At 47.5% G+C, this 25428-nt stretch overlaps 2 protein-coding genes across 4 annotated transcripts; one reads left to right on the top strand and one right to left on the bottom strand.

The window, feature by feature from the left end:
- Positions 1-10: 10 nt before the first annotated feature.
- On the bottom strand, positions 11-15740 carry LOC311343457 (kinesin-like protein KIF2A). 3 transcript variants are annotated; one of them, XM_084468318.1, is made up of 22 exons: positions 15521-15740; positions 11231-11325; positions 10697-10819; positions 9721-9775; positions 9470-9592; positions 9072-9116; positions 7733-7833; positions 7169-7264; positions 6853-6907; positions 6588-6750; positions 6300-6390; positions 6058-6121; positions 5860-5951; positions 5586-5728; positions 5268-5472; positions 4776-4886; positions 4568-4635; positions 4151-4279; positions 2200-2347; positions 1342-1443; positions 982-1117; positions 11-878 (listed from the first exon to the last, which is right to left on the bottom strand). In XM_084468318.1, exons 1-22 carry the CDS (start codon positions 15579-15581, stop codon positions 793-795), a joined length of 2292 nt encoding a protein of 763 aa, XP_084324444.1. In that variant the 5' UTR covers positions 15582-15740; the 3' UTR covers positions 11-792. The 3 variants fall into 3 exon arrangements, with proteins under 3 accessions (XP_084324444.1, XP_084324446.1, XP_084324445.1); XM_084468320.1 differs by lacking the exon at positions 4151-4279; XM_084468319.1 differs by lacking the exon at positions 9072-9116.
- A 2619-nt stretch (positions 15741-18359) lies between these two features.
- On the top strand, positions 18360-25278 carry LOC311343607 (protein unc-45 homolog B-like). The gene is made up of 20 exons (XM_084468516.1): positions 18360-18474; positions 19065-19226; positions 19344-19380; positions 19475-19650; positions 19819-19908; positions 20020-20187; positions 20295-20460; positions 20566-20736; positions 20868-21039; positions 21201-21501; positions 21593-21687; positions 21805-21946; positions 22056-22196; positions 22466-22593; positions 22840-22906; positions 23184-23297; positions 23442-23557; positions 23675-23792; positions 24210-24365; positions 24595-25278. The coding sequence occupies exons 2-20, from the start codon at positions 19065-19067 to the stop codon at positions 24859-24861; spliced, it is 2787 nt and encodes a 928-aa protein (XP_084324642.1). The 5' UTR covers positions 18360-18474; the 3' UTR covers positions 24862-25278.
- Positions 25279-25428: the final 150 nt, after the last annotated feature.

The raw sequence follows: 25428 nt of genomic DNA, 5'->3' as shown, positions 1-25428 counted from the left end.
AATGAAATGGGTCTTTTTTTTTATTTCTTCATCCAGAGCAACATCTTCCACAGTAGGTCAGTGGTCATCACTATACATTGTAGCCGTTTTTCTTCTATCACTATTATAACAAAGTGTTAAATGAGGGGATGAAAACCTTTGTACAGTAGCGTCTCAACGAGAGGGAGGCCACGAATGCGTCATGGCACACGAAGCAGAAGCAAACTACAGGTAGGAATTCTACGGTCAACGTTTAAGACAATAAGAGGTACGAAGGAGCAGCAACACTTGATTCAAGGCTACGTCCAAACGGGTTCATAACATGAAGGGGGGTTAAGGAGAGCTTCTAGCCCCATGCCCTAGGTGGCTTTACTCTACAGTGCCAATCGGTTGGTGATGGATGGAAGCGTTGAGTAGTTTCACCAAGAGTGCACATGTCAACACACGGCGGTCAGAGTTAAAAGGAAAACCCTTCAAAAAAATGTGCTGTAAACTTAAAAAGGAGACCTAACTTTAACTCTTGAAACAGGTTTCAAAAAGGAGGTACAAATATGTATGAAGGAAATAAAACAGGGACGTGGCATAGTCTAAACCAAGCCTCCATGCAAGATAAAAAAAAAAAAACTGTAAAATAATTAAGAAAAGAAAAGTTCCATCGTGTATCTTAAGAACGGAGGGAGTGGGTGGCCCTTTTCTTACGAGAATGAGAGAAAGGGTTGTTTTCATGAGCATGGTGGCACACCACAGACAAGTCCCATGTCCTGCGGCCGTGGCCAAACATGTTCTGCGCAGCCCCGTAGATCTCACCGTTGTCTACAAAGCGCGTGGCCTTTTGGGATTTATCTGCTTGCTGGCTTGCTCTTCGTCCTGGAGTGCTGAGCGGAATGACTTCACTTTGTCTGAAAGAGAGAGAGATTGGTTTAATCTTATGTCGTTGAGTCGCTTTTTGGGCAAGAACAGTGTGATAACTGTGCGATGGTCTTTGGCACCGTCCGTTGTTACCTCGGAGTTCGGTGAGGATGTCTATCTTCTGGTCTAGGATCTGCTCCAGCTGCGTGGCGTAGGTGTCCACGTCGTAGTCCACCTCCTCCGTCATCTCCAGCAGCACCTTCTCATCCTCCAGCCACCGGATGGACTCCTGACACACACACACACACACACACACACACACACACACACACACACACACACACACACACACACACACACACACACACACACACACACACACACACACACACACACACACACACACACACACACACACACACGTTGGACGAAGCGGTTAAACGTAGGGACGTGAATTGACCAAGCGTCTGTACGTTTAATTTGTGTGGCGACGCGCAAGTTCTCTGGCTGTACCTGGAAAACAGCCCGGTGGTCTTCGAGGACCTGCTCCTCCATCTCCCCCATCTGAGACACGGCCTCGTGGAAGGTGTACAGCTGAGGGGACACCTCCTCCTCCTGGGACGACACACACACGGCAAACCTCCATCATCTCCACTCCACTCGATCATCTCCACTCTGGCTGTGCAGCAGCAGCACAGCCAGAAAGCACCAACAACGTTTTGCAGCAGCGAGATTAGCTGTACCGCCGATCACGCGAACCGAGCCCCCGTAGTAGTAGTGTTTCCACAGGCCTCCCGGCTAGAGGCTTAGCTGTGAGTCAAACAGTTGCGTTTTGCTGCAACTATGGGAACAGTTGTTCACCGTGACCGATTAGATATTTGGCTCAAAGTGATTACACCTCTAAACCAATATGACATAACACTAATGGAATCGTGCGTTATGCAGGCTTTCTTTTCAACCGGATTCAAGTCTTTGAATCTTCACCGTGGACGTAGTTTCAATGAAGAGTCCATTTTCCCAGACAACTACTGGTTTCAACCGCTGCCTGTTAAATTAGTAAGTAAGCTAATAACGGACGAGAGACGAGCCCACATTTCAAGGCTTTCATCAACGCTCTTCCTCATGTGACAGGCTCCGTTCAAAGGTAAACGGTCCTCATTTATGTAGCGCTGTTATCCAAAGCGCTTTACAGCACAGCTTTACACAGTCAGGATGAGGGCGTCTCGCTCAGGGACACCGCGACACTCCGCTAGGAGGAGCCGGGGATCGAACCGGCAGCCTTGCGGTTACCAGCCGACCCGCTCTACCTCCTGGGCTGATGCCCCCCCCCCCCCATCAGACACTCTCATTCAGAGACACCAGGGTACTCACGTTCTGCTCACAGAGCAGCTTGAGGTCGTCCCTCTGGGGCGAGCTGCTCATCCAGTCCTCGTCCAGCAGGTCCATCTGGTTGACCACGTGGATGTTGGGTCGGACCCCCTCCATCACCTGGTTTTGGTCCACGGTGAGCTCCTTCACCCTGCCGATCAAAAACGACCCGAGGACAGACGTTGAACACAACACAGCTCTCATGAACAAGGCTGGCACCAAGTTCGGGGAGGGGAGGGGGTTGGAATGAGTGTTGTGACCAAATTAAATAAGAAATATGAATAAAAACACATCACAAATGCAATGGATGTCTTGATGATAGCAATGAGGCCGCACAGATGCAAGGGGCCATGTTACAAAACGTGAACTGTGCGTTTCACTCCCTTTAGAGGGATTGGGTTTCGAGGTCGGCGGTGATCGAGGGAGACGTCACCTCCGCCGCCCGCCTGGGATTCCTGCGTGAGTGCTTAAGACTGACACCTCACTGGTTTGCGTTTCTTTTTACTTAAAGGGGACATGTCATAGCACCGGGTGTAAGTGTGATCAGCCGTTACACGCCGGTTTGAAAAATCTGCCCCTTCTGACGTCACAGGTGGGCGTGTCCACCTCGATGTGTGACGGACAGATGAGCGACGTCTGCTACGGTCCACGGGGGTAGGCCGGTGGACGGATCTATCCCAGCACACGTCGAGGTGACAACACACAAACTTGTGTTGTTGATGTCAGAAGAGGCCGATTATCGAAACGGCTTGTCACGGCTAATCACACTCCCACCTGGTCGTGTAATATGTCACCTTTAATGAGGCCCGACTGGGCTGATCTGGTACTAGTGGCCCCCCCTGTGCCCTGGTATGAGAGAGCTTATCCACTGGGCGTCCCTCCAACAAAAGGCTCATTCTGCACCCTGCTACTCCGCCGTGCAGCGAGACCCGCATTAGCACCGCCGCTACCAAGCGGCGCACCTCGCTTATGCGGATTAGTGACGTCACCTAGACGGTTGCTCAGCTGAACGCAGTGACCTTCCTCTCAGAGCAGCGGGGAACCTGAAGGCTCAGTTATGGTTCCACCACCACGTCGACGCAACGCAATGACCTGAACCTGTTTTTTGTTCCGCGTCTGGGTTTTTAGTGAGCGGACCAGTCACAGCCCCTCGCTGCTGCTGCGTCGCCTCGACGCAAAGGTTACAATTTTTGGGCGGCGCGCGTCCGGCCCTCGCGGTGGACGTAAGGGGTCCGTAACCCCCCCCCTTTGCGTTGCGTCGACGTGGAGCCATAACCACGCCTTCAGTTCAATGTCATGGCTGTTCCTGTTTGCACTGCTGCCTCATTGCTGATGGGGACACGTAAGCCGTTCTCGTGTGTTCTCGTGTACTTGCGTTCTCGATAAACGTCATCAGTGGTAGCCCAAGCACTGTTCCAATTCCAAGTACGCGAGTACTGTCGTAAAACCCGGAAGTGTTCTCGATGCGTTCTCGATGAGGCCGTTCTACCGAGGATGCATCGGCGGTGACTCGTGTGGACTTGGGACCGTTAAATATCCCAGAATGCATCATCGAGTCCGCTGCTGTTCCAATTGCAGAGTGCGTACTCGCATTCTCGGAAGTCTGTACTTGAAGTCCGGACTTGCCAAGTACGTACTTCCAAGTCCGCGAACTTGGTATTGAGAAACGGCTGTAGAGAAGCCCCTCCCACCGCCAGACTGGGACTACCACGACGAGGAGCGACAACCGGCCAAAGTCACCAGTGGAACGCCGAGGATGAGGCAGAACGCAGGTCACCACAGGGTGAGGAGTGGATGTGCAGCAGGTGGAATGGAAGAGAAGAGGGAACCCAACACAGAAGCAGATGAAGGAGAGGGGGTCCTGTGGCAACCAGGACCCAGAGCAATGGGGGATGGAGGGGGGGGATGCATGCCGTGCGTCTTATTGTGGATAATAGGGGGGGGAATGCTTAACCTGCTAGGGGAGGTAGCGACAAAGTCGTCATAGTCAAAGGTATTGGTGGGCGAGTGGTCAGGACGGCCGCCCTGGCCGCCCTGCTGGGAGAAGGGGATGTCTGAGGGGCTAATCCCAAACTCCTTGACTCTGCACCGAGGCAGCACGCACGCACGCACGCACACACACACACACACACACACGCACACGACAGGAAAAAGAGAGCAGGGGAGAAAGAGAAGGGATACGACAGTCAGAAATCAACTACTGACAGAGGAAACTTCATTTTTGCACAGACCGTTTGGCCACCATCGTGGTGGCACCGTTTGGGGCCACCATCTTTGAGTAGATGGTGTATAACATGAAATACACACACACACACACACACAGTCGGAACCACCCGGTCCCTTTTGAATCACTACTATTCCAGTTTCATACCTGTTGGCGTAGCGTAGCGTGTTTAGCGTATTCTCACATGACGTCATACCGGGAGAGATGGTCGCAATCTGCGCAGAAAAGGAGACGGAAAAGATGAGCATTCAGGACCCGTCGCGTTGAAACCGAGTCTCTCAAAGTGAAAGGACTCGAATGAAGAAAAAAAAATAACGTGTGTGTAAATGAGCAGCAGGTGGACGATCAGACTGACCATGCACGTGCGCGAGTTCTCCCCGATGAAGGAGTCCCGGAGGACCTGCGTGAGCTTACTGGCTCTGAACGGCGTGTGGGGCTTGTTCCGTCCCAGAGCCCTGATACACTCCTGGTGGACGGACACGAGAGAGAGAGAGAGAGAGAGAGGGAGAGATCAGCATCGTACCATCCAGGGTATTAACTTCCACCAGGGTACGACAAACGACAAACAAGTCAAACAAACCCTGACGGGAGATGTGCGTCACTACAACTAAAAGATGTGAGGGACAATATCCCAAAATAATAATTGATCTCTTTGTATAATGGACGGCTCTACAGCGGCTACTTACTTACAAAAAACAGTCCCTTCGATTCTAGGAAGATAAGATTCTAGGCTTGAAAAACGCTGCGTCCGTCACAACGCTCCATATGTAGAAATAACCAACCGCTGAAGGCCCTCATCGACCAATCAGAATTGAGTATTCACCCCCCCCCCCCCCCCCATGCGTACCTTGAGCGCCAGCAGGCTCTTGTTGATCTCGGCGCCCTCCAGGCGGGTCTGGCGGTCGGCGCTGGACGTGTCGGCGCCGCGCTCGTTCCCCGCCAGGTCGATGAGGGAGAACTTGCCGTGCATCTTGCCCTTCCGCCGCAGGATGATCTGGAAGACGGCGTGGCTGCGCGACGAGTGGGCGTTGGCCGACGTCTGCCCCGACGTCCTGGAGGCGTGACGACGGAGGAGGAGAGGAGGAGAGGTTAGTGGGTCGGGGGGTATGGGGTTGCCCCGGGTGATAGAGCGAAAGAGGAGGAGGACGGAGGACGGCCGACGTACCTGCAGCTGTTGCCGATCTCTATCAGTTTGAGGACGTCTTCCGTGCATTTGACGTCTTTCTCCTGGAGGCCGACCACCTGGACCTGCTGTTTGCCGTCCTCCAGCACCCGCAGCTTAGTTTTATGGTTCAGCAGGTCAAACACCTGCAACACAAAAGATGGTTTGCCACTGCTTAGTCCGTCGTTGGGTCACTCAACCGTCCTTCTCGATTCACGTCCTTTCCAGAGTGAAAAGGTCCCGCGATGGTTTGGGTGCAGATGGTTTTCGATGGTACCTTGCCGCTGTAGATCTCAAAGAAGGTGGCGTACACTTGTAGATCTAGCTTTTTGTAGTTGGGTTTCTTCAACATGACAAAGACGTCCCGTGCTGCAAGTCAAACAAACAAGACGGATTCAGAAGTTAGATTTGGATTGTACTCACAAAAACCGAAAAAGATCAAATCGATTTGAAATGAATCATTTGAATCACGTACCAGCTAATGCATAAACTCCCTTTGCACAATCCTGGTTCTTTCCAGAGAAATCTCCTCCCATAGTCTAAAATATAAAAAACACAACATGAACACAATGATCCCCAACAATCCATATTCTGCCGGGATCGATAACATACGCAACTTAACATTTTGTAGCTGATAAATCAACGGGATGACATGGACTCGTTATGCATCGTTATCTTTAGTAGCACGGTACATTGATGCAGAGACGAGCGACTCACGTGTGTTTTCCCACTTCCTGTCTGTCCATAGGCAAAGCAAGTGGCCATGCCCCTCTCGAAGATGGTCTCCACCAGCGGCCGGGCCGTGAACCTAGAAGGCGTGTCAGAGCATGAGTCACCCCTTCATCCGACTGTAGATTCAACCGACTGCACTAGAGGAACATGAGGAATGTGTGTACACCTGCTGACACAGCCACGGCAAAAGACCAAATCCCTACATCGCTCGTTAAGCCGTTAAAGAGTTTGGAACACATTCGGAAATGTGGCGGGCGTCGAGCTGGAACCGACCTGTAGACCATCTCGTTGGTGGTGCTGTCGTCGAAGGTGTAGTCGAAGCGGAACGTCTGGTTCTCCAGGAAGCGGGTGAGGTCCACCTTCTGTTTGGGTTCGTGCACCATCACCACGTCTTTGCTGGGAATGGTGATCACGTCCAGGTCCTTCATGGTCAACTCTGCAAGGCAACGGCACGGTCAACGGCAGGAAGTCACGGACACATGTTGGAGCCCGACAGAGCCTGTTGGAGTCAGAGTAGAGGAGTGACGTCCGACCGTACCCTTCTTGTTGAGCGGACGTTTCCTCACACAGACACAGATTTTGTGCTCTTCAATCTGGAAAAAGACAAAGATTAATTATTTGTTGGATGAAAACAACAGCCGTCAGTTACAACAACCATTATTTATTTATTTATTTATTGCGTGTCCGCACGCACACACACACGCTCACACACACACACAGTGTTTCTATGGGCTCCCTTGAAAAAGAGGCTAAAGGTCTCAATGGGACTCACCTGGATAAATAACGGTTAAATAAAGAATACCCCAGTCACCACCAGTAAGGTGACTCTACAGAAACCACTGGGCTCCACTCACCAGATCTGCGGTGGTCAGCGGCCGGTAGTCCAGGCTGGCTCTGAAATCTCTAATCATGTACATGATCTCATAGTTGGGGATGGTCGTATCCACCTCCTGAGAGAGCAAACCCAAGAGAGGAGCCGCAGACGGGAGGAAGAGAGGATCTGTGAGTGCAGCTCCGGGAAGCAACGTCAAACAATGGAACAACAGCCTGTTTGTGTTCTACCAGCACCTTGCCATCTTCTCCGTCGCAATTTACATTCTTTACAAAAATGTATATATTTGGAGCGCTTATAGTGACATGACGTGACAGCTTTAAGTAAAGCATTACGTAGAATAATACAGGAGACATTGCTATCGTTCTAGAGTCATAAACACTTATTTGGGGTGCATCGCCTTCAGTTAAACCAACTGTGGGGGAGACTTGGCGTGCCGTATGTCGCCTTTGATACAGAAATAGAACAGACCAGGAGCCCGGCGGGGGTGTTGACGATGAAAAAGGGGGGGGGGCACGGACTAAATGTGACAGGCCAGCTACCCGGCGGAAAGATCCGGTGTGCTGCGCCCAGATTTCGCCCGTACCTGTGCCCTCTTCTCCCTGAGCTCCTGCTGCTGGATTCGCCGTCGCTCCCTCTTCTCCTGCAGCTTCTCCACCTCCTTCACACAGTTCGATTTCCGCCTCGCTGCCATCCGGAATTGAACAAATAATAAAAAAAAAAATCACTTCAGTCACTTAGATCTTCTCCGTCGCCACGTCCTCTATGTTTGCTATTGATCCCTGGCAAACCGTTAGGGCATTGTAAAACTCTGGAGTCCGCTTGTTTGAGCCGAGGCTGTGGGAAGGCTTTGACCTCGGTCTTTGATTGCAGCTGTAACAAGAGGAGAGTGAGGAGCTGGCACACACTGACGACTCCAGCGCTGCCAGCCACTCGGAATATCCCTCCCTCCCCAACACACAAGTCTTATGGACTGGATTCTCCCCACTTTTGTGGAATCAACACACTTTCTACATCAGTCACAATCTAATGATTTTTAAAAAAGAAAAGGCGCCCATTGAATTGATTCCAATCCACCGAAATAATACCCATCGACCAACCAGACTCAAGTTCACGGGCCGGCCGTAGAACTGGAGCTCGGAAGCGTCCACAACGCCATGAGGGTTACTCAGAGAAAGAAGGTGCAGGTGGTAAGAAAAATACCGATCAATGTTTGTGATTCTCTGGGAGAGGTTGTTAAGGAAGAGGACCCCCCCCCCACTGCCGGCCTGCCCCCCTGCTCCAGGCCCCCCCCCCCCCCCCCCCCCCGCTGAAGCCCAGCGCCCGGAGCCCAATCTCTGGCTCGGGGCCCAGAGGACCTGACCGCCACAGGGATTAATAACCAGCTCTGATCCGGGACGAGGAGAGGGCGGCTTCACTAGGCCACGAAGCAGCAGGAAAGGAGAGGGTTGCTCAGCGATGTTAGAGTGAAGGTGGGGGGGGGGGGGGGGGGGGAGAGGTGATGTTGGCATGATGGGGTAGGGCTGTGCGGAGGGGTAGGGGAAGATGATGGTAATTGCTGGTGTTTTAAAAAAGGATCAATGCAGCGGCACAGGTCTCCCTCTGTTTGCCCCCGCAGGCCTGTTGTGATTCAGCAGAATTAAGAAGAGCTACAGACGCGCAGCCCCGACAGCTGCAGCTGAATCCCTGTTTTTTTTTTCTCCCCCCCTCCTAATTCCCAGAAAGCCTGTCTGCTGGATGGATTGAGCGTGTGCTACTTCACCACCGCCTATAAAAAAAAAAAAAAATACATCCAGCAAACATTTTGGAAGAACTACAGACCCCCAAAAAAATAACTTGACGTTATCTTTCCCCCGTTCTGACTGAAACGCCGTTGGAATCACCACAACGCGTTCAGGGCGAGATCAGAGACACTTGATACATACAAAGCTGTCCAAACTCCTTTCTGGTTAGAGGGCGGGGTGAGGACTCTGTGATAAACATGCAGTTAACAACACATTACAAATCAGGCTGGTTGCAACATTTCCTAAAATAATATTGTAATAAAATACACAACACTAGATATACACAAAATAGATATGAACAAAGTTAAAAGGTAGTGCAAAAAGCCCAATGTCACTCGCCATATTTCTGATTGGGCTATATCAAATGCATATGCATATATTTTTTTTAAATGCATGAAAGCATTGGTTTGCAAACTAACCATATGCTGGTGTATTCAACCACTTGTGCTCAGGTAGAGAAACATTGAGGGTCTGTGGAGGACCAGAGATAATAAAACGAAGAGAGCCTGTGTGTGTGTGTGTGTGTGGGTGTGTGTTACCATTCTGCAGCTGCTGTGCGGTCTGAGCTTGGGTAGGCTGGGCGGGCTGCTGGGCTGGGGGGGGCGGGGCCGGGGCTGGCTCTGGCTGTGGAGGCTGTGCTGCCCGGGCCCTGGTGGTCACCACTGGACCGCAACACACGGCCGGGAGAAGAGGGAAGAGGTTTTAGATGGTGAACTACGTGGTCGTATCCGGAGAGCTCTGTCATGCCCTGAGGTGGCACCACGTGTGCACGTTTCAAACGCCCTCCCACCTCTGTTATCCCTGGATGGAGCTTCAATCTTGCTAGGCGCGATCGTCCGCCGATTCTGAAAGAAAGGGTATATGGTAATTAAAGATAGAATAATAATGACATAAACAGCATCATCAGCACATTAGGCCGTTTTACACACTTTTTTTTTTTTGTTTCTTTAAAAGTGCGCCAAATGTGTGCTGGATTTCCAGCAACCGTCAATGACTTTTGACTTCCATCTTGCCCGTGTCCCACGTAGTACAACCACAAATAGAACAGTAGCCACCTGCAGGCTGGATTACAGCAGATTAGAGGCACCACCTCCTCTGTGCAACAGGGCTGTTAACCGTGATGCTCATTCAGCACTTCGGACGACATGGTGCCTTTAATACAGGATATGATCGTCAAGGTAACATGTATAATTCAACACAAATCATTGCAACGGGCACTCTCCCAGAGGTGTAGACGAACCACGCAGCGCCAGAACCCGTATGCACTTAGTAGGTCAGCCTGGGGCCTTGTGGGGGGAACTAATGCTCATATTAGGTTTCCAGTGGTGTCAACTGAAGTACCCGGAAAAAGGACAAAGGCGAGCTGCTGTCCACACTTAACTTAACTCTCCATCTGCAATTATTGGATTAAAAATGACCAAACCCAAGAAATACGCATGAGCCCATCTAACATACAAAAGTTACAGACGTTCTATAAAGATACGTATAGTGATCGAGATTCATGTGATTTATCACTTGGACACTATGCTAGCTAATGCTATGCTACTATGCTGAATGAGGGTGGCTGTAATGTTTCTACAGTAAAGCCATAGGGCATATATATAATATATATATATATATATATATATATATATATATAGATGGATAGAAAAGTTATTCATACAGAGAGCTCAATTGAACTATTTTACAAAGAGGCCCTGTGTACGGATAATAAAGACACACTCCCCCTGTCCTCTTCTCGTTCAGATAAGACACCCAGGACACACCTTTGCGATTTTGTTGATTTTGACAGACGACGGCGTGGGGGGTGGCGGGGTATCCGGGCTGGGGGCCATCTCCTCCTCCGGAGCCACATCTGCATTCAACGCAAATATACTCTCCAGGTCGATCTGCCAAACAAACAGAAGCAGGGGTCAGAAGTCGGAATGACATCATCTTCTTGTGAAGCGCCGCGTTAACACCTGGAGTTGCATTGTGGTCCCGCATTCGGAAATGGAAACGGAAAAGGACGATGGGATGAGCTTGAGACCGGGCAGACGGCGGCATTTACAGTCAAACCATGGCGCTCCGTTCCACGGAGTGCTTTGTGCTTATGCATAGCCGTCAGACTTTATACACAAAAACTCTGGTTAGTGTGCGAGTGCAGAACACGGCCCTGGGTGTTGTACAACTGCCAGTGCCTGTGATCTCCACACAGCTCTTGGATGTCGTCAGATACATTATTCATCAACGTTACAGAGCGTAGCGCCGCCGCCCCCCGCCCCCGTTGCCTTGGCTCATGGCGCCCGCCGGTGTAGTACCTCTTTCCCTTTTGTGTCGCCATTTTCTATCCACTCCACGGTGACGCTCTCGTTGTCCTCGTTCAGGGAGGTGACCATGGCCTGGTGGATCCGCCCTGTTCATGGAGCAGAGTGGTGCCGCCTTTTAGACACTGTGTTTAGGTAAACAGACATGCTGGTGGACCACTGAAGAGATTCTAATGGCAGCTTATCAATGACAAGTCAATAATATATATGCATTAAATGTATGTGCTCAACTGTTACTTACATGCTAAAGATTTCGATTTTTTTGGGTACCAATTGAAGTTTTCTCAGCAGAAAAATAAAGCAGACACTGTTTTGTTGACAAAATGAAGGTGATAGACATAGTCATTGCATCTCATTCTGTTTTAACGATTTTGTCTCGGAGCCAATGACAATGTACAATATTGGACAACGGTGAGATCTGTGGCTCTGCCAAACCAACGCGCTTTTGATGTTGTTATTGTCATATAGAACGATGACGTCAAAGAGCCAAAGGGAGTCTTGTCATACTCAGCTTTGAGTTCCTGATGAAAGCGATACAATCAAAAGGCTGGCCTCGATGGAGCAGGCTCTCACCCCTAAGGTTTGGTAACGGCCCATCAGAGAGAACGTCCGATACAGGAGGCCAGCTCCGCAGCAGCTATAGCGAGACTTCTCGTCTCGCCCGTCATAATGCCAGCTGCCAGGGGCAAAGCATCGATTCTCGTCCATCTGACTTAACCGCAGGTTGTAAAACACCCAACAGAGACTAGGGACATGTGCTGTTCCTGTATCCATTATTCAGGGACAGGAGAGGGGAAATTAGCTTTTATGCTTTTACTGTTCTCTGCTTTGGAGCGCTCGGTTCACGATGGCAGAACACGCAAGCAGAGCAGAGCAACCCGAGTGAACACAGAAAGCCTGGGGTATATTAAACCACTAGATTAGGGCTAATCTAATGTGAAATCAACTGCACTACAGAATAATTGGTCTAAAAATACAGAAATAGTCTATCTTTGATAGCCAGTGGCTGCAACAGTCTGTTTTTGGTGAGAACATCACAGGCCTTATTAACATGACATAATAAGGTTGAACATTTCAACTTAACATCAATAGAGTCAATACAAGTAACAAATATAAGCAACTCTGACCATTAGCAATAGGGGTAATACATTTTAATTCATTACAAAAAGATATAATTAAATGCAGATTATAAACGACAACAGTGCGTTGGTGAAACGGTAGATTAGGGGGCTACTCTGGCGAGCAGCAGAACTGTAGCTGCTGACACACCACAGCACAACTTTTAAGAAATGAAAGATGGAGCACAGTGAGGTGTGAGAGGGACTGCGGCTTTTTGGAAAAGACAGCCAGGCAATTACCAACACGACGGCAAAAATAAAAACACCAAATACCGTGGCATTATGTTATTTTCCTTTGACCAACTGTTATACTGCACATTTGACATACATTGACTTTACTGTCCAAACCTATATCTAATCGTAACAAAAAAGGTAAGTGTTTACATTTTAATAATATGTGGATTAAAAAAAAAGTCAATAAATCGAATCTAATTTCTCCAATCCCTCCATACTATAATTCCAACATGCATCGTATTTCTCCCCGTCATCTAAAACCCAAATTTCAGTGGCACGTTTAGTGTTACGACTGCACAATGGACCACACAAATATTGTGCTCTGGAGTCACAATTCTTTGCAACCCCACTGCAAGATGGAAAAACAACATAATACTTGGTTTTATTTGTGATCTTAACAACAACACAACAACCTTGATGAGTCAGTACGTAGGACAGCCATCTCATCCATGAGTGCCACTGGGTGTATAACACAAACCGTTTTCAGAAGGCAGGGTGGCCAGTATAACCTGTTGTTGCTTGAGCACAACTACCACCAGAGTTTTGGTGCTCCTAGCCTTGAGACCCAAAGTTGTCTCACTGGTAAATACGGCCCAACGGCACAGTGGGGGGGGCGAGGTAAAGAATACTCTGCCTATAGGGATCAACAGTCTGTTTCTCATTATCATGGTGTGGGGATTCTTCCTTGTGTAACGCTGGGATTTTGATCCAGCAGGCTAGATCAAGCCTAGATGTGAGTAAATACTGCACTCCTGCTAACCTGGCGGACACCAACTATGTCTGACGAGACACAAGCGAGGAGAGTCTGCAGAGGAGAGATCGAGAGAGAGAGAGACTGCCAAGTACCAATTGACTAACAAAGGCACTTTGCCAAACCTCTCGGTGACTAAAACAGGGAAGGGAACATATGATAAGAACAACCTGTGCCTATGTATAGAATCATGCATATAAAAAGGGATGAAAAGGCCAAAAAAGATGGAGAAAAAGTCTTGGCAGAATCGACGGCGCTGGAACAGATGGGGTTGCGTGCTGCTTAATAGATTGACTCTGGCTTGCCTTCACCAGAGTCCATCCTACCCCCCAGCGCTAGGGCAATCCCTACTCAGGGCACGTCACCAGCAACCAGCAACCAGCCACAGACTAGACGCCGGGTAGAACCTTTTCATGTTTACCTTTTGACAGCTCGTTCAACCATTAACTTTAAAAGAGCGCCAACCCGTCCGCTGGAAGAATAATGAGCCGGTTGCAGTTGAATGCAATCGACAGCAACAAGACAACAAAGCTAATTTGCTTTGGTCATGTTGACTCAAACACAGGAGGGTGTTGCCTTTTTCGGTATGGGCGAGTTGCTCAAACGTCAACCTTTTCTGTGCTCATCTTTTATACACAGTCGGACAGACGTCATCCTCGGTCCATTTCATGCCGGCCACTTTCGGTGTGCGTCTATTGATTTAGCAAAACCCCAATGATCCCATCAGGAGACACAAGAAACACAAAAGTATCGGGCCCAAGGAGCGGAAGTACCCCAGACTTTCTTTCACCACTTCTAGAGACCTCTTTCAATATCGTCAACAAGACGTGTATGTTGGCCTCTGCTTCTTTAGTTAAACCAGAGCTAAACGGAGGGATTACACCTCGGGTTCGGACTCGAGTCGGGGTCTCACTATCAGGGCCGTGGGCCACGGTTCGTCCAGGTCCAATGTATGAATGACATGGATCATGAAGTGTGTGTGTGTGTGTGTGTGTGTGTGTGTGTGTGTGTGTAGTGGCTAACACCGGCTTCCCCGGTGCTAGACTCCACACACACACACACTAGCCTGATCTAGCCTTGATCTAGCCTGCTGGATCAAAATCCCAGCGTTACACACACGTGTGTGTGTGTGTGTGTGTGTGTGTGTGTGTGTGTGTGTGTGTGTGTGTGTGTGTGTGTGTGTAGTGGCTAACACCGGCTTCCCCGGTGCTAGACTCCACACACACACACACACACACACACACACACACACACACACACACACACACACACACACACACACACACACACACACACACACACACACACACACACACACACACACACACACACGTCTCCACCATCCATGTCATTCATACATTGGACCGCGCACCACGGTTCGCCCCGGGTTCCAAAGTATGAATGGATGAACGGATCACGGAGACGTGAGTTTGCACCGTGGCTAACACCGGGTGTGTGTGAAGCCTCCACCGGGGGCTCTGTCGTCGTCCCCGGGTGAGCACGACAGACCCGCAGGGTACGAGTCGAGCTAACCCCCCCCCCCCACCCCATCAGCCCTGATAGCTTCGGCTAAGCTCACCCCCAGCGCTAGCTAAGAGGCTAACACGTCAATATTATGATGGCTCCTCCGGTCAACGCTCCCCTTTTTCTTTTTGTGTCTCTCGACTGTGTGTGTGTGTGTGTGTGTGTGTGTGTGTGTGTGTGTGTGTGTGTGTGTGTGTGTGTGTGTGTGTGTGTGTGTGTGTGTGTCCCCTCTTACATCTAAAAACGACACACTTCGTAGGCATCACCGACGAAGCTACGGACGGGGTGAACTCAATGAATCAATCAAGTTGAGTTAGTTTAGTTTAGTTAGTTAAAGTCAGTGCACCCCCGACATCCCAACCATCCAGTAGCGGTGGTGGTGGAGTGCTAACAACGCGCGGCTAGCGGCTAGCAGCCTCCTCATGATGCACTGCAGTCAGCGGCAACCGTTGCCGTCTTCCTCCGGCACGGCAACAAAGATAGTGGGCCACACACACAACTTTCACACACACACACACACACACACACACACACACACACACACAGACACGAACGAACACACACGAACGAATACACACACACACACACACACACACACACACACACACACCGAGGGGGGGCAAAGGGGGGGGGAATAAACAGCACGGATAAACTCACCATCACTGCGCTTTATCTCCACGTAAGTGCCCACGACAATTTTCCCAAAACAAGACGCCATGATGCATCACTTTAAGTGTTGTTGAATTAATTAAAATTAAAAAAAGGGGACAGGAGGGAGAGTCCGAGTTTGTTTCTCGAATTTTTTTAAGACCCGAGCGGTCGTTCGCCGCTCGGCTCGTCCTTTTTTTTTGGAGAGGCGGAGGAAGACGCAGCGAGCAGCGGGAACCGAGAACCGACCGACGGACGGACGGCGAGCCGGGCGGGCCACGGGCTCACTTCCGCGAGGGCGTTTTTCAAAGTAAAAGATGATGAACTTGTGTGCGCTATAATCCGAATACGTTGAGGGATAACGTCACCCTCTTAAAGTAAATGGCCCAAGTCATGTTTTCAAGTTGTTCAGAAAACAGAAAAAAAATATGGTTCCGTTTTTTTTTTTTTTTCAGTTCAGTTTTTTTCTGAACCATACCATAGTATATTATACTCTATATATGGTTCGGTTTTTTCTGTTTTCAGTTCAGTTTTTTTCTGTTTTCAGTTCAGTTTTTTTCATTTTTTTCAGGTTTTTTCTGTTTTCTGCTGTTGTTCAGAAAACAGAAAAAACCTGAACCATATATAGAGTATATTATACTCTATATATGGTTCAGGTTTTTCTGTTTTCTGAACAACTTGAAAATATGACTTGGGCCATTACTTTAAGAGGGTGACGATATAAGATGAGATATATTCTGATTCCACATTCAACAACTAATGGACTCTTTAGTGGTTTGTTGTTTAGTTATGGTATTACGTAAGCTGCGAGTTTGTTGTATCTATTATGTATGCCGCCTCTGCTTCTGGGAGGATCAGTCTTGAAATTGGCAGATGCTCTGAGGAAGATAGTTCTATGATAGTGTCATCATGCACACATCTCTTTGGAGAGTTTAGTGTCATCATGAGGTTGGTGATGATGCTACAAACTGGATTGTTTTGTTTCGATTTTGTAAGACGCAGAGCAACCGGAAGAACATTTTTGTCCTGCGTGGGGGGAAGAAATAGGCTATAATAAATATACTGATATGATGATGCTAAACATATACATGACTTAAGTAAAGAGTTTTTATTGAACTTCAATTCTCAAATCAGAGCCTAATAATTGGAATTAAATTAGCCTTTGCAAAATGCATGGACAAATATAAGTCCTGCCCTTTTAAATTGTGGTTAAAAACAATTGTTATCTTAAATGACAACCATATATACAATTATATATATATTCTTTAATGTAATCAGTAGTTATGTTCACCCTGCTCCTTTTACATGTTATGTTCACAACATGCAGAACAGTCAATAATTAGAAGTTAAATAGAGAGTGAATAAATTGTAAGTAGATTGAGCTACTTAAACCAAACCAACACGTTATAAACATATGCACAATATCAAAAATATTACTTACTTAATGTTACTTATGGATCAAATCAGTTGCTAATTCGATTCCCGGCTCCTCCTTGCGGAGCGTCGAGGAGTCCCTGAGCCAGACACCTCACCCTAAATGCTCCCGACAAGCTGGCAGTCGTCTTGCATGGTGTGTGAACGTGTGTATGAATGGTTGTAAGTCGCGTTGGGTGCCCTCAAATGTAAATGTAAATAACAAAACCAACAACAAGGGCGCTTCCATCGGAGGCCTTACAGTCATCACTCGTAGGTCATACAATACGGTAGGCCTACATAAAGGTGCAGGCCCGGTCTTTCCTATTGGGTTGGCGTTATTTGAAGAGGCTTATCACCTACTAGGGATGGGTCAGAATATTCGATTATTCGATTATTCGTTCCTGAGGGTCAAAGTCGATTTTTAACATTTGGACCGTTAACATTTTTTCCCATTCAAATAAACAAGAATTAACGGACGGAACTAATGTTAGTTCTGTAGCGCTACTACAACACAAACACTGATCACTGTTAAAGTTAGTTTTTTTTGCGTTTAAGATATTAAGTGATTTCTTGCCGATGATGATCCACGGCTGCCTTTGTGAATGTCGGCGCACATCGAATAATCGATTATTCGTTCATAACCGCCCACTGATTATTCGACCATGAAAAATTTGCGTTATTCACATCCCTATCACCTACTCCCTCTCTGGGCCGACCAGGCGGCAGGCGGGATGTGACACCTGGGTAATGCTTCCTGATCAACAGGTCCAAGTTGAAACCGTATTAACTGTTTGACTGCAACTCCTCAAGAACAGCGGGGTTAGAGACAGGTCTGGCACGGTCAGGGGTGAGAACAAGAAGCTGAAGGTTAAATGATATGAACTCTTACAGGAATTGGTATGTTCCTCTACATGGGGTATGCATCTGGTGTTTAACAGAGGTCCAGAGGCATATCCCATCAGGACAAGGAGAGGAGACACTATTTGGATTTCACTTCTCTTTCCAGAACCTACCAGGTTGTTCTCGAACCCAGCAGCTGCCAGTCCCCACCCCCCCCAACTCTTCAACCCCGCCCCCACCTCTTGAACTCACCAGAGGCATTTGCGTCTGTCAGCTGTCATCATACCAATGCCCTAAATAGACATTATCAGGACCAAACCAAGTGTTAAGGGGTTACCTCCCCAAAATAATAAATATATATATATTTTTTTGTGTGTTATTACATATTATGCATGTTATTATGCATATTTTAAAAGTATTGTAAGTACAGAATTTAATACTAAAACCAATCATGAGTTCAACATGGATGTCTCGCAGTCAAAGAACTGTAAGGGAACCGAAAGGACCCCCGTTCCTTTTCATAGATAAGAGACCGTGGTCCTGTCCCACCTCAGTGTCACCCGGTATAAATAGAATCGGAGGTGATGGGGGGGGTTACAAAGAACCAAAAAGTTAGTTGCAACCTTCAGGGGCAGACGCTCCAGACCTCACACTCCAGAGCAATATTAAAAGTGAAGAGACACAGAGGAGACTACACACAACTCAAGGTTTGTTAACAAATAAACCTTACCTTTTATGTTGGCTGTGATTGAGTGATTTAACTGTATAGTGTGGCGTTGTTTTAGATGGATACACACTGGGGGACAGGTTGAAGTGACTGAGTAGAGTCTGTTAGAGTAGTGTCTGTGGCAAGGGGTTTGCTCCTTGGATGATGCCCAAATAAGGCATGAGGGGTGGCCATTTAAAGTTAGTGATAACATGTGCAGGGCCATTTGCTGAAGGAGTCGCACCAGAAAGCTAAACACTGAGGAAGGTAAGGGATAAGTTTTCCTATTTCCTATCAGTTTTCCAATTTTTTTTTCCTCCATAATCATTGGAATATATTAGAGAACCCCAAAAACATTATATTTACAAATTCAAACTATGATATTGTTCAGTTAACGCTTTTCCTACTTTTCTATATCCTGAAAAATATTTAAAATGAGCTAAAACAAGTTAAAGGTTTGGAAAAAAAAAAAAAGGTGAAACACCAGAATTCCTACAACAGCTGTTGATTAGCATTGTGGGGCTGTCAATACAATTTTAATGGTAAATGTTTTTTAATGGTCATATTTGTGAATTTATTCTTGTTTGTTAGATGGGTGAACCAAACCAGCTCAAGGATGAAGGAAACGCATATTTCCAGGCAGGAGAGATTGACAAAGCCATTGAGAGCTACACACAAGCCATCAAGCTTTCCAAGGACAAAAAAGTGTTGGCTATCATTTACAGGAACAGATCAGCCTGTTACTTAAAAAAGGTAAATAACTGCAAAAAAATAATATGGCATCCAAAGATCAACCCCAATACATTCTAACAAAGACAACTAAATGAGGTACCCCTCTTCATTCTTCATAAATAAATATTTTGTTCACAGGAAAACTACGCCACTGCAGCATCTGACGCATCTAGAGGTACATCGCAAAAGCATCATCTAAAACAAAAAATATATAAAACCAACATGTTAAAGATATTCAAATATGCCGACTCCATTTGTTTTCTCTCTAGCTATTGATGTTGACGCAGCAGATATCAAAGCTCTATTTCGGCGCTGCCAAGCCCTGGAGAAGCTGGGCAAGCTGGACATGGCATTCAAAGACGTCCAGAGATGTGCCACCATAGAGCCCAAAAACAAGACCTTCCTTGAGACTCTCCGCAGGCTGGGAGCAGAGATTCAGGCTAAGGTCGGTGAATCAATTAAGAACTAACGGCGACACACAACAGCCCTGCATGGCGTTTGCATTATGGGCATAAACAGTTCTTGTCTTAGAACGTTTTTGTACTTTCTTCTACATATGATGTCATTTCCCTTTGTGAGAATTGTAATAATCAAGGTCTCTTTTGCTCCATAGCTGAAAACCACATTCTCTACAGACTCAAGGGTGCAAAATATGTTTGACATATTAATGGCTGAGGAGATGGAGAAAGATAAGATTGAAAAGGTGAACTGTTTCTAAGTTTGAAGCAAAACTAATTCTGACAAAAGTGTGTTGTTAATAAGCATAATAATATTCTATCCATAACAAAAAAAAAAAATACTGCATCCCTTCTAGGCTGCAAACAACCTGATTGTGTTGGCTAGGGAAGATGCAGGAGCAGAAAGAATCTTCCAGAACAATGGAGTGCCCCTACTAATGAATATGATGGACTCAGGCAAGCCAGCAATGATACTGGCTTCGGTCCGCACCCTTTCAGGAATGTGCACAGGGCACAAAGCTAGGGTGAGCAGTGCACCGACGCAGGGTTTTACGCTGTAAACATAAAACTCAATTAAATCAATGCATCACCAAATGATCTTCATCCATTTAAACATCGTTTCCCCACACAGGCCATGGCCATCATCCAGATGATCAGCATTGACAAGCTGTGCAGCGTCATGGCAATTGACAACGAAGAGCTTGCCTTGGCCACGTGCAACCTCTTCCAGTGCATCAATGACTCTCTCACCTGTGGAGACAAGAGGATATATGGAAAAGAAGAGGCCATGGTTTTGGGTAAGACCCAAGCATGGACTGGTGTCACTTTGACGGATAAATAAACCAATGTTTTGTCATTCCAACCGAGTGAAACATCCTAACAAGGTATCTGACCTTTTACAGACTCGAACAAGGACCTGAAGACCATTCTGATGTCCCTGTTGGAGATGGTTGCGAGCAAGAAGGTGTCTGGTCATGGCAGAGACCAGGCACTCAACCTGCTGACCAAGAACGTGCCCCGCAAAGACAAAAAACAGCACGACCACACCAAAACGCTCTTCTTGATTGACCACGGTGAGCCCGGAGAAGCCCGTGTGGGACACACTGCACTCACACTCACCTCTTCAATATTTACTCGACTGAGATACTTGACATGGTTCCGAGTCAGCTGTTTGAATACGGTGAATACGTCGTTCGCTTCCCAGGTCTGAAGAAGATCCTGAAAGTGTGCGGACAGATCCCCGACCTGCCAGACCAGCTGCCAATGACGGACAACAGCCAGCTGATCGCCAGCGTGCTCCTCACCAAGATGTACGACGACCTCAAGTGTGACCCCGAGAGAGACAACTTCAGAGATGTCTGTGACGAATACATCAAGTGAGTTGCCCCCCCCCACTCCCACTCCCACTCCCCTGCCCTGTTTCTCATTTTTTGAACCCCCCCCCCCCCCCCAGTGCATTTCTAAACAAGCTACCTGATATTCCTTTATTTAGCGGTGACCAAACCTTTTATATCATTTTCTCTTTGCCACGTCACAGGTCCAAGTTTGACCCCAAGGACATGGACAGAAACATCCACGCAATCAACGTCATCTCCGGCCTGCTCCAGGGCCCGTTCGAGGTCGGCAACGCCATGGTGGGCCGTCAGGGAGTGATGGAGATGATGGTGGCCCTGTGCGCGTCGGAGCGCGAGGTGGACCAGCTGGTGGCCGTGGAGGCGTTGATCCACGCCGCGTCCAAGAGCAGCCGCGCCTCCTTCATCATCACCAACGGCGTCTCGCTCCTCAAGGAGATGTACAAGAAGACCAAGAACGAGAAGATTAAGATCCGCGCGCTGGTGGTGAGCGTCCCTCCCCTAAGCAGCCCCATCTCCAAAACGCATTGGGGAATGAAATACATAGTTATTATTTCTTCTTTTTTTGAATGAATAGGGCCTCTGCAAACTTGGTTCCGCGGGCGGCGATGATTACAGCATGAGGCAGTTTGCTGAGGGTTCCACAGAGAAGTTGGCCAAACAGTGCAGAAAGTGAGTCGCTTTACAACATGAACTCTGCGATCTTACCTCACTAATAGCAACTGAAAAAAACTTGAATCCTGAATCCTTTCGGTTCTGCTTGTTCATGTACCCTGCTCTTGCCCTCAGGTGGCTGTGCAATCCCCAGCTCGACACCAGGACAAGGAAGTGGGCCATCGAAGGTTTGGCTTATCTGACTAATGACGCCGACGTAAAGGATGACTTTGTTGAGGATGAACCCGCCATGAAAGCCATGTTTGAGCTGGCAAAGGTATGAAACGAACATAAAACAAGCAGTATGTATGTATAGTCAAATATGCTACATATTCTTTTCCCGACATACATTTCCTAATGTGCTGCCATTTACTTTTGGTCAATAGTCTAAGGATAAGACTATCCTGTATGCAGTAGCCTGCACCCTGGTCAATTGCACCAACAGCTATGAGAAGAAGGACATTCTCCCTGAGCTGGTTCAGCTGGCAAAGTTCTCCAAACAGCACGTTCCCGAGCAGCATCCCAAGGTAAGCTGTTATCTTTCCTTAGGACTTCAGGCAAAAGATACTCACTGCACCTTTTGCCTCAGATATGCACACAAATGAATGCTAATTAATAATGCCTGCAGTAAGAGTAGAGATGTCCTGTGAATATCAATATTTTGCGCAATTTAATCATTTGTTAAAAGCAATTGTTGGTTTATAACCAAGTTATAAACTATATAAACAAAAGAGAGAGAATTGCATTGCCCGACACCGATGTTAAACAGGCAATTTGTTCCATTTCCTGTCTGCAGGATAAAAAAGACTTTATTGAGAAGAGGATAAAGAGGATGCTGAAGGCAGGCGTCACCTCAGCTCTCACGGTCATGGTCAAAGCAGACAGCTCCATCCTCACAGACCAGACCAAAGAGCTGCTGTCTCGGTAGGCAAACCGACATCATTTGATGCAATTTCTCATGGCTTTGACTTGACCATTGATGTGAATCAATGTGTTCCTTTTATTTCAGATTAGTTTTATTTTGTTGTATTTAAGACAAACTTTCTTGAATTCATTTTTCCTCCCTCTCTCTCGCAGTAAAACATGTCAACAAAATACACACGCTCACAATCTTGCGTCCTCAGTTATAAATTGCCTTTTCTGTTCAAACGTTTCTGTTGTGTTCCCCAGGGTCTTCTTGGCATTGTCACAGGATGTAAAAGACCGCGGTACCATCGTAGCCCACGGTGGAGGGAAAGTGAGTCACAGAGCTGGGCTCTTGAACCCGTAATTAGACTGCGATTATGCTGAACACGTCCCGCTGCTCAGACTGTGGCGCCGGCCTATGCATTTTCCACACTCTTTCCTCTATAACCGATTAGTTTTGTAAAAACTCATAGGCTCTGTATTTGACTGATAATGGAGAAAAAACAACAACTCATTGCTTATGCACTGCTACTTTCACAAAGTTTCATCAGAGAACCCAGAAAGAACCAAACAGATCGATCCTCCTACTCTTTGCTCTTTTCCCCAAGGCGCTGATCCCCCTGGCCCTAGAAGGGACAAACCCCGGAAAGGTGAAGGCCTGCCACGCCCTTGCCAAGATCGCCTCCGTCTCCAACCCTGAGATCGCCTTCCCCGGTGAAAGGGTAAGAAATGCACAACTGGTTTATTTTTAGGTTGGATCATCTTCATAGGAAGAGCTCAAACCTTTCCTTCAATAGAATAAAGCGTATTTCTCTGTAGTTCTTCCCCACTTCTCCAATGTCCTCTTCTTCTTCCCCCGGTGACAGGTGTATGAGGTGGTGCGGCCCTTGGTCACCCTTCTGACCACAGACAGAGATGGAATGGAGAACTATGAAGCTCTAAAAGGCCTCACAAACCTAGCCGGTTTCAGTGAAAAACTGAGGTAACACAGCTTAAATCTCTGCACTATCGAACCCTGCAACAGAAGTCTAAGACTTTATGGACTTATGCTGGACTTAAACACGATAGCAGATGGTTCATGCATTCATGTTCTTCACAGGGTGAAAATTGTGAAGGAGAAAGCCCTGCCGGAGATTGAGAACTACATGTTTGAAGACCACGAGCAGATCCGACGGGCTGCCACCGAATGCATGTGCAACTTGGTCTCATGTAAAGAGGTAAAACATTTACATTTAGAGTTACATCTGGTCGTTTAGTAGACGCTTTTCATCCCGAGTGACGGACAGGTGACGCTGACAGCTATCAGGGTACACATTGGATAAAACATTTGAGCAAATACAATAACGCAGCATGAGCAATTATCTGTGCAGAGGATGCAGAGGAGCTCAAGGTACCAAGATGTAGAGAAGTGCGCAGTAGGATTTGCATGGAATCACTAAAACGCTCTAAAGTCTAAAGTGCACAAGTCGGTTGATGAGGGGTTGACGGACAAGAGAGAGAATGAAGGTATCCGGCATGAAGATCTAACATCACAGATCAACACAAACAAGCAAAGACAAGGGCTGCTGCAGCAATCTCCCCCAGAAGGGGTTGTCAAACAGCCGGAATATCGAGAACATTTTCTCTGTGTTCAGGTCCAAGAACGCTACTTGCAGGACGGCAATGACAAGCTGAAGCTGTTGGTTCTCCTCTGTGGGGAAGACGACGAGTTCCTCCAGATAGCCGCGGCCGGAGCCCTGGCCATGCTGACCGCAGCCAAGAAGAAGCTTTGCACCAAGTTGACACTGGTGGTATGTATACAGCTTCTACTATTTACCATTTCGACGCTCGTATTCAGAGCGACTTGCAGGTGAAATGAGGTCATGGAGGAGAGGCTAGGAGGCTACACATCTCGATCTAGGAGGTCTACCTACAGGTGGCCTGCGAACACTAACGACTAACGATGTTATGATGACCTGTACCTCAAAACACCACGAGAACACCCCGCGTGACTTGTCCGCTGGTTGTCCCTCCCAACAGAGCACCCAGTGGCTGGAGATCCTGCAGCGGTTGTGCCTGCACGACAACCCCCAGGTGCAGCACCGCGGGCTGGTGATCGTCTTCAACATGCTGAACTCGGACGACGGCGAGCTGGCCAAGAAGCTGCTGGAGTGCGAGATCCTGGAGATCCTCTCGGTGATCGGCAAGGCGGAGGACAACCCCAAGAGGCAGCCGTCCATCGACGTGGCGCGCATGTGCCTGGTGAAGGGCATGGATCTGGGCCTCATCAAGCCCTTCTCCTCTTGAGCGGCTCGTGGGACGCTCTGGGAAGGGTTACAGCTGTGGACAGCGTTTTATATCTTTTCGAATGGAGACTTTGTTTTTACGTTTTTTTTTTTTTACATGTGAAGTATTAAATAATCCAAGAGGCTGGCTCCAAAGATCTATAAGTATCTCAAATAAATGGTGATTGGAGATTTCACAGCGTCCCATGCTTATCGTTTTTAAATGTTATTACCTAACTATTACAAGCGAGGGGCTTTTTATTTATTTTGTAGGCATATGCATACCTTTATTAGTCCTATATATGTGTATCCCAATTAGACTCCAAATTGACTTAATTATTGATATGGGGTTTGAAGATTTTTCTATTCAACTTTTTTTTTTTGCTGTAGTTGTATTAATGATGAACTGAATTAAATACATTTCCAGCTAAATGATTAATATGTGAATGTGTCTCTCACTTTCTCCCTAATTAATCAACCAGTCAATTAACAGGCATCCGTTGGTACAGTCCCCTAACCATGGTATTACCTCAGTATAACTATATTGTTATTTTTATTCGTTGTAGTCTACTTTTTCCTTGCTTAAGGA

The sequence above is a fragment of the Micromesistius poutassou genome, assembly GCF_964030765.1.
Source record: "Micromesistius poutassou genome assembly, chromosome: 5".
NCBI classification, from domain to species: domain Eukaryota; kingdom Metazoa; phylum Chordata; class Actinopteri; order Gadiformes; family Gadidae; genus Micromesistius; species Micromesistius poutassou.
This window is presented reverse-complemented; position numbering and strand designations above follow the sequence as displayed.

Bases quoted from the DNA above. Each gene is read 5' to 3' on its own strand.
- LOC311343607 (XM_084468516.1), top strand. From the start codon at position 19,065: ATGGGTGAACCAAACCAGCTCAAGGATGAAGGAAACGCATATTTCCAG. The intron at 19,381-19,474 runs GTACATCGCAAA...TTTTCTCTCTAG, and splicing joins AGCATCTGACGCATCTAGAG to CTATTGATGTTGACGCAGCA. The intron at 23,558-23,674 runs GTAACACAGCTT...TGTTCTTCACAG, and splicing joins GGTTTCAGTGAAAAACTGAG to GGTGAAAATTGTGAAGGAGA.
- LOC311343457 (XM_084468318.1), bottom strand. From the start codon at position 15,581: ATGGCGTCTTGTTTTGGGAAAATTGTCGTGGGCACTTACGTGGAGATA. The intron at 5,729-5,859 runs GTACCATCGAAA...TTTGTGTTGCAG, and splicing joins TTGAGATCTACAGCGGCAAG to GTGTTTGACCTGCTGAACCA. The intron at 1,444-2,199 runs GTGAGTACCCTG...GTGTCGTCCCAG, and splicing joins AGCTGCTCTGTGAGCAGAAC to GAGGAGGAGGTGTCCCCTCA.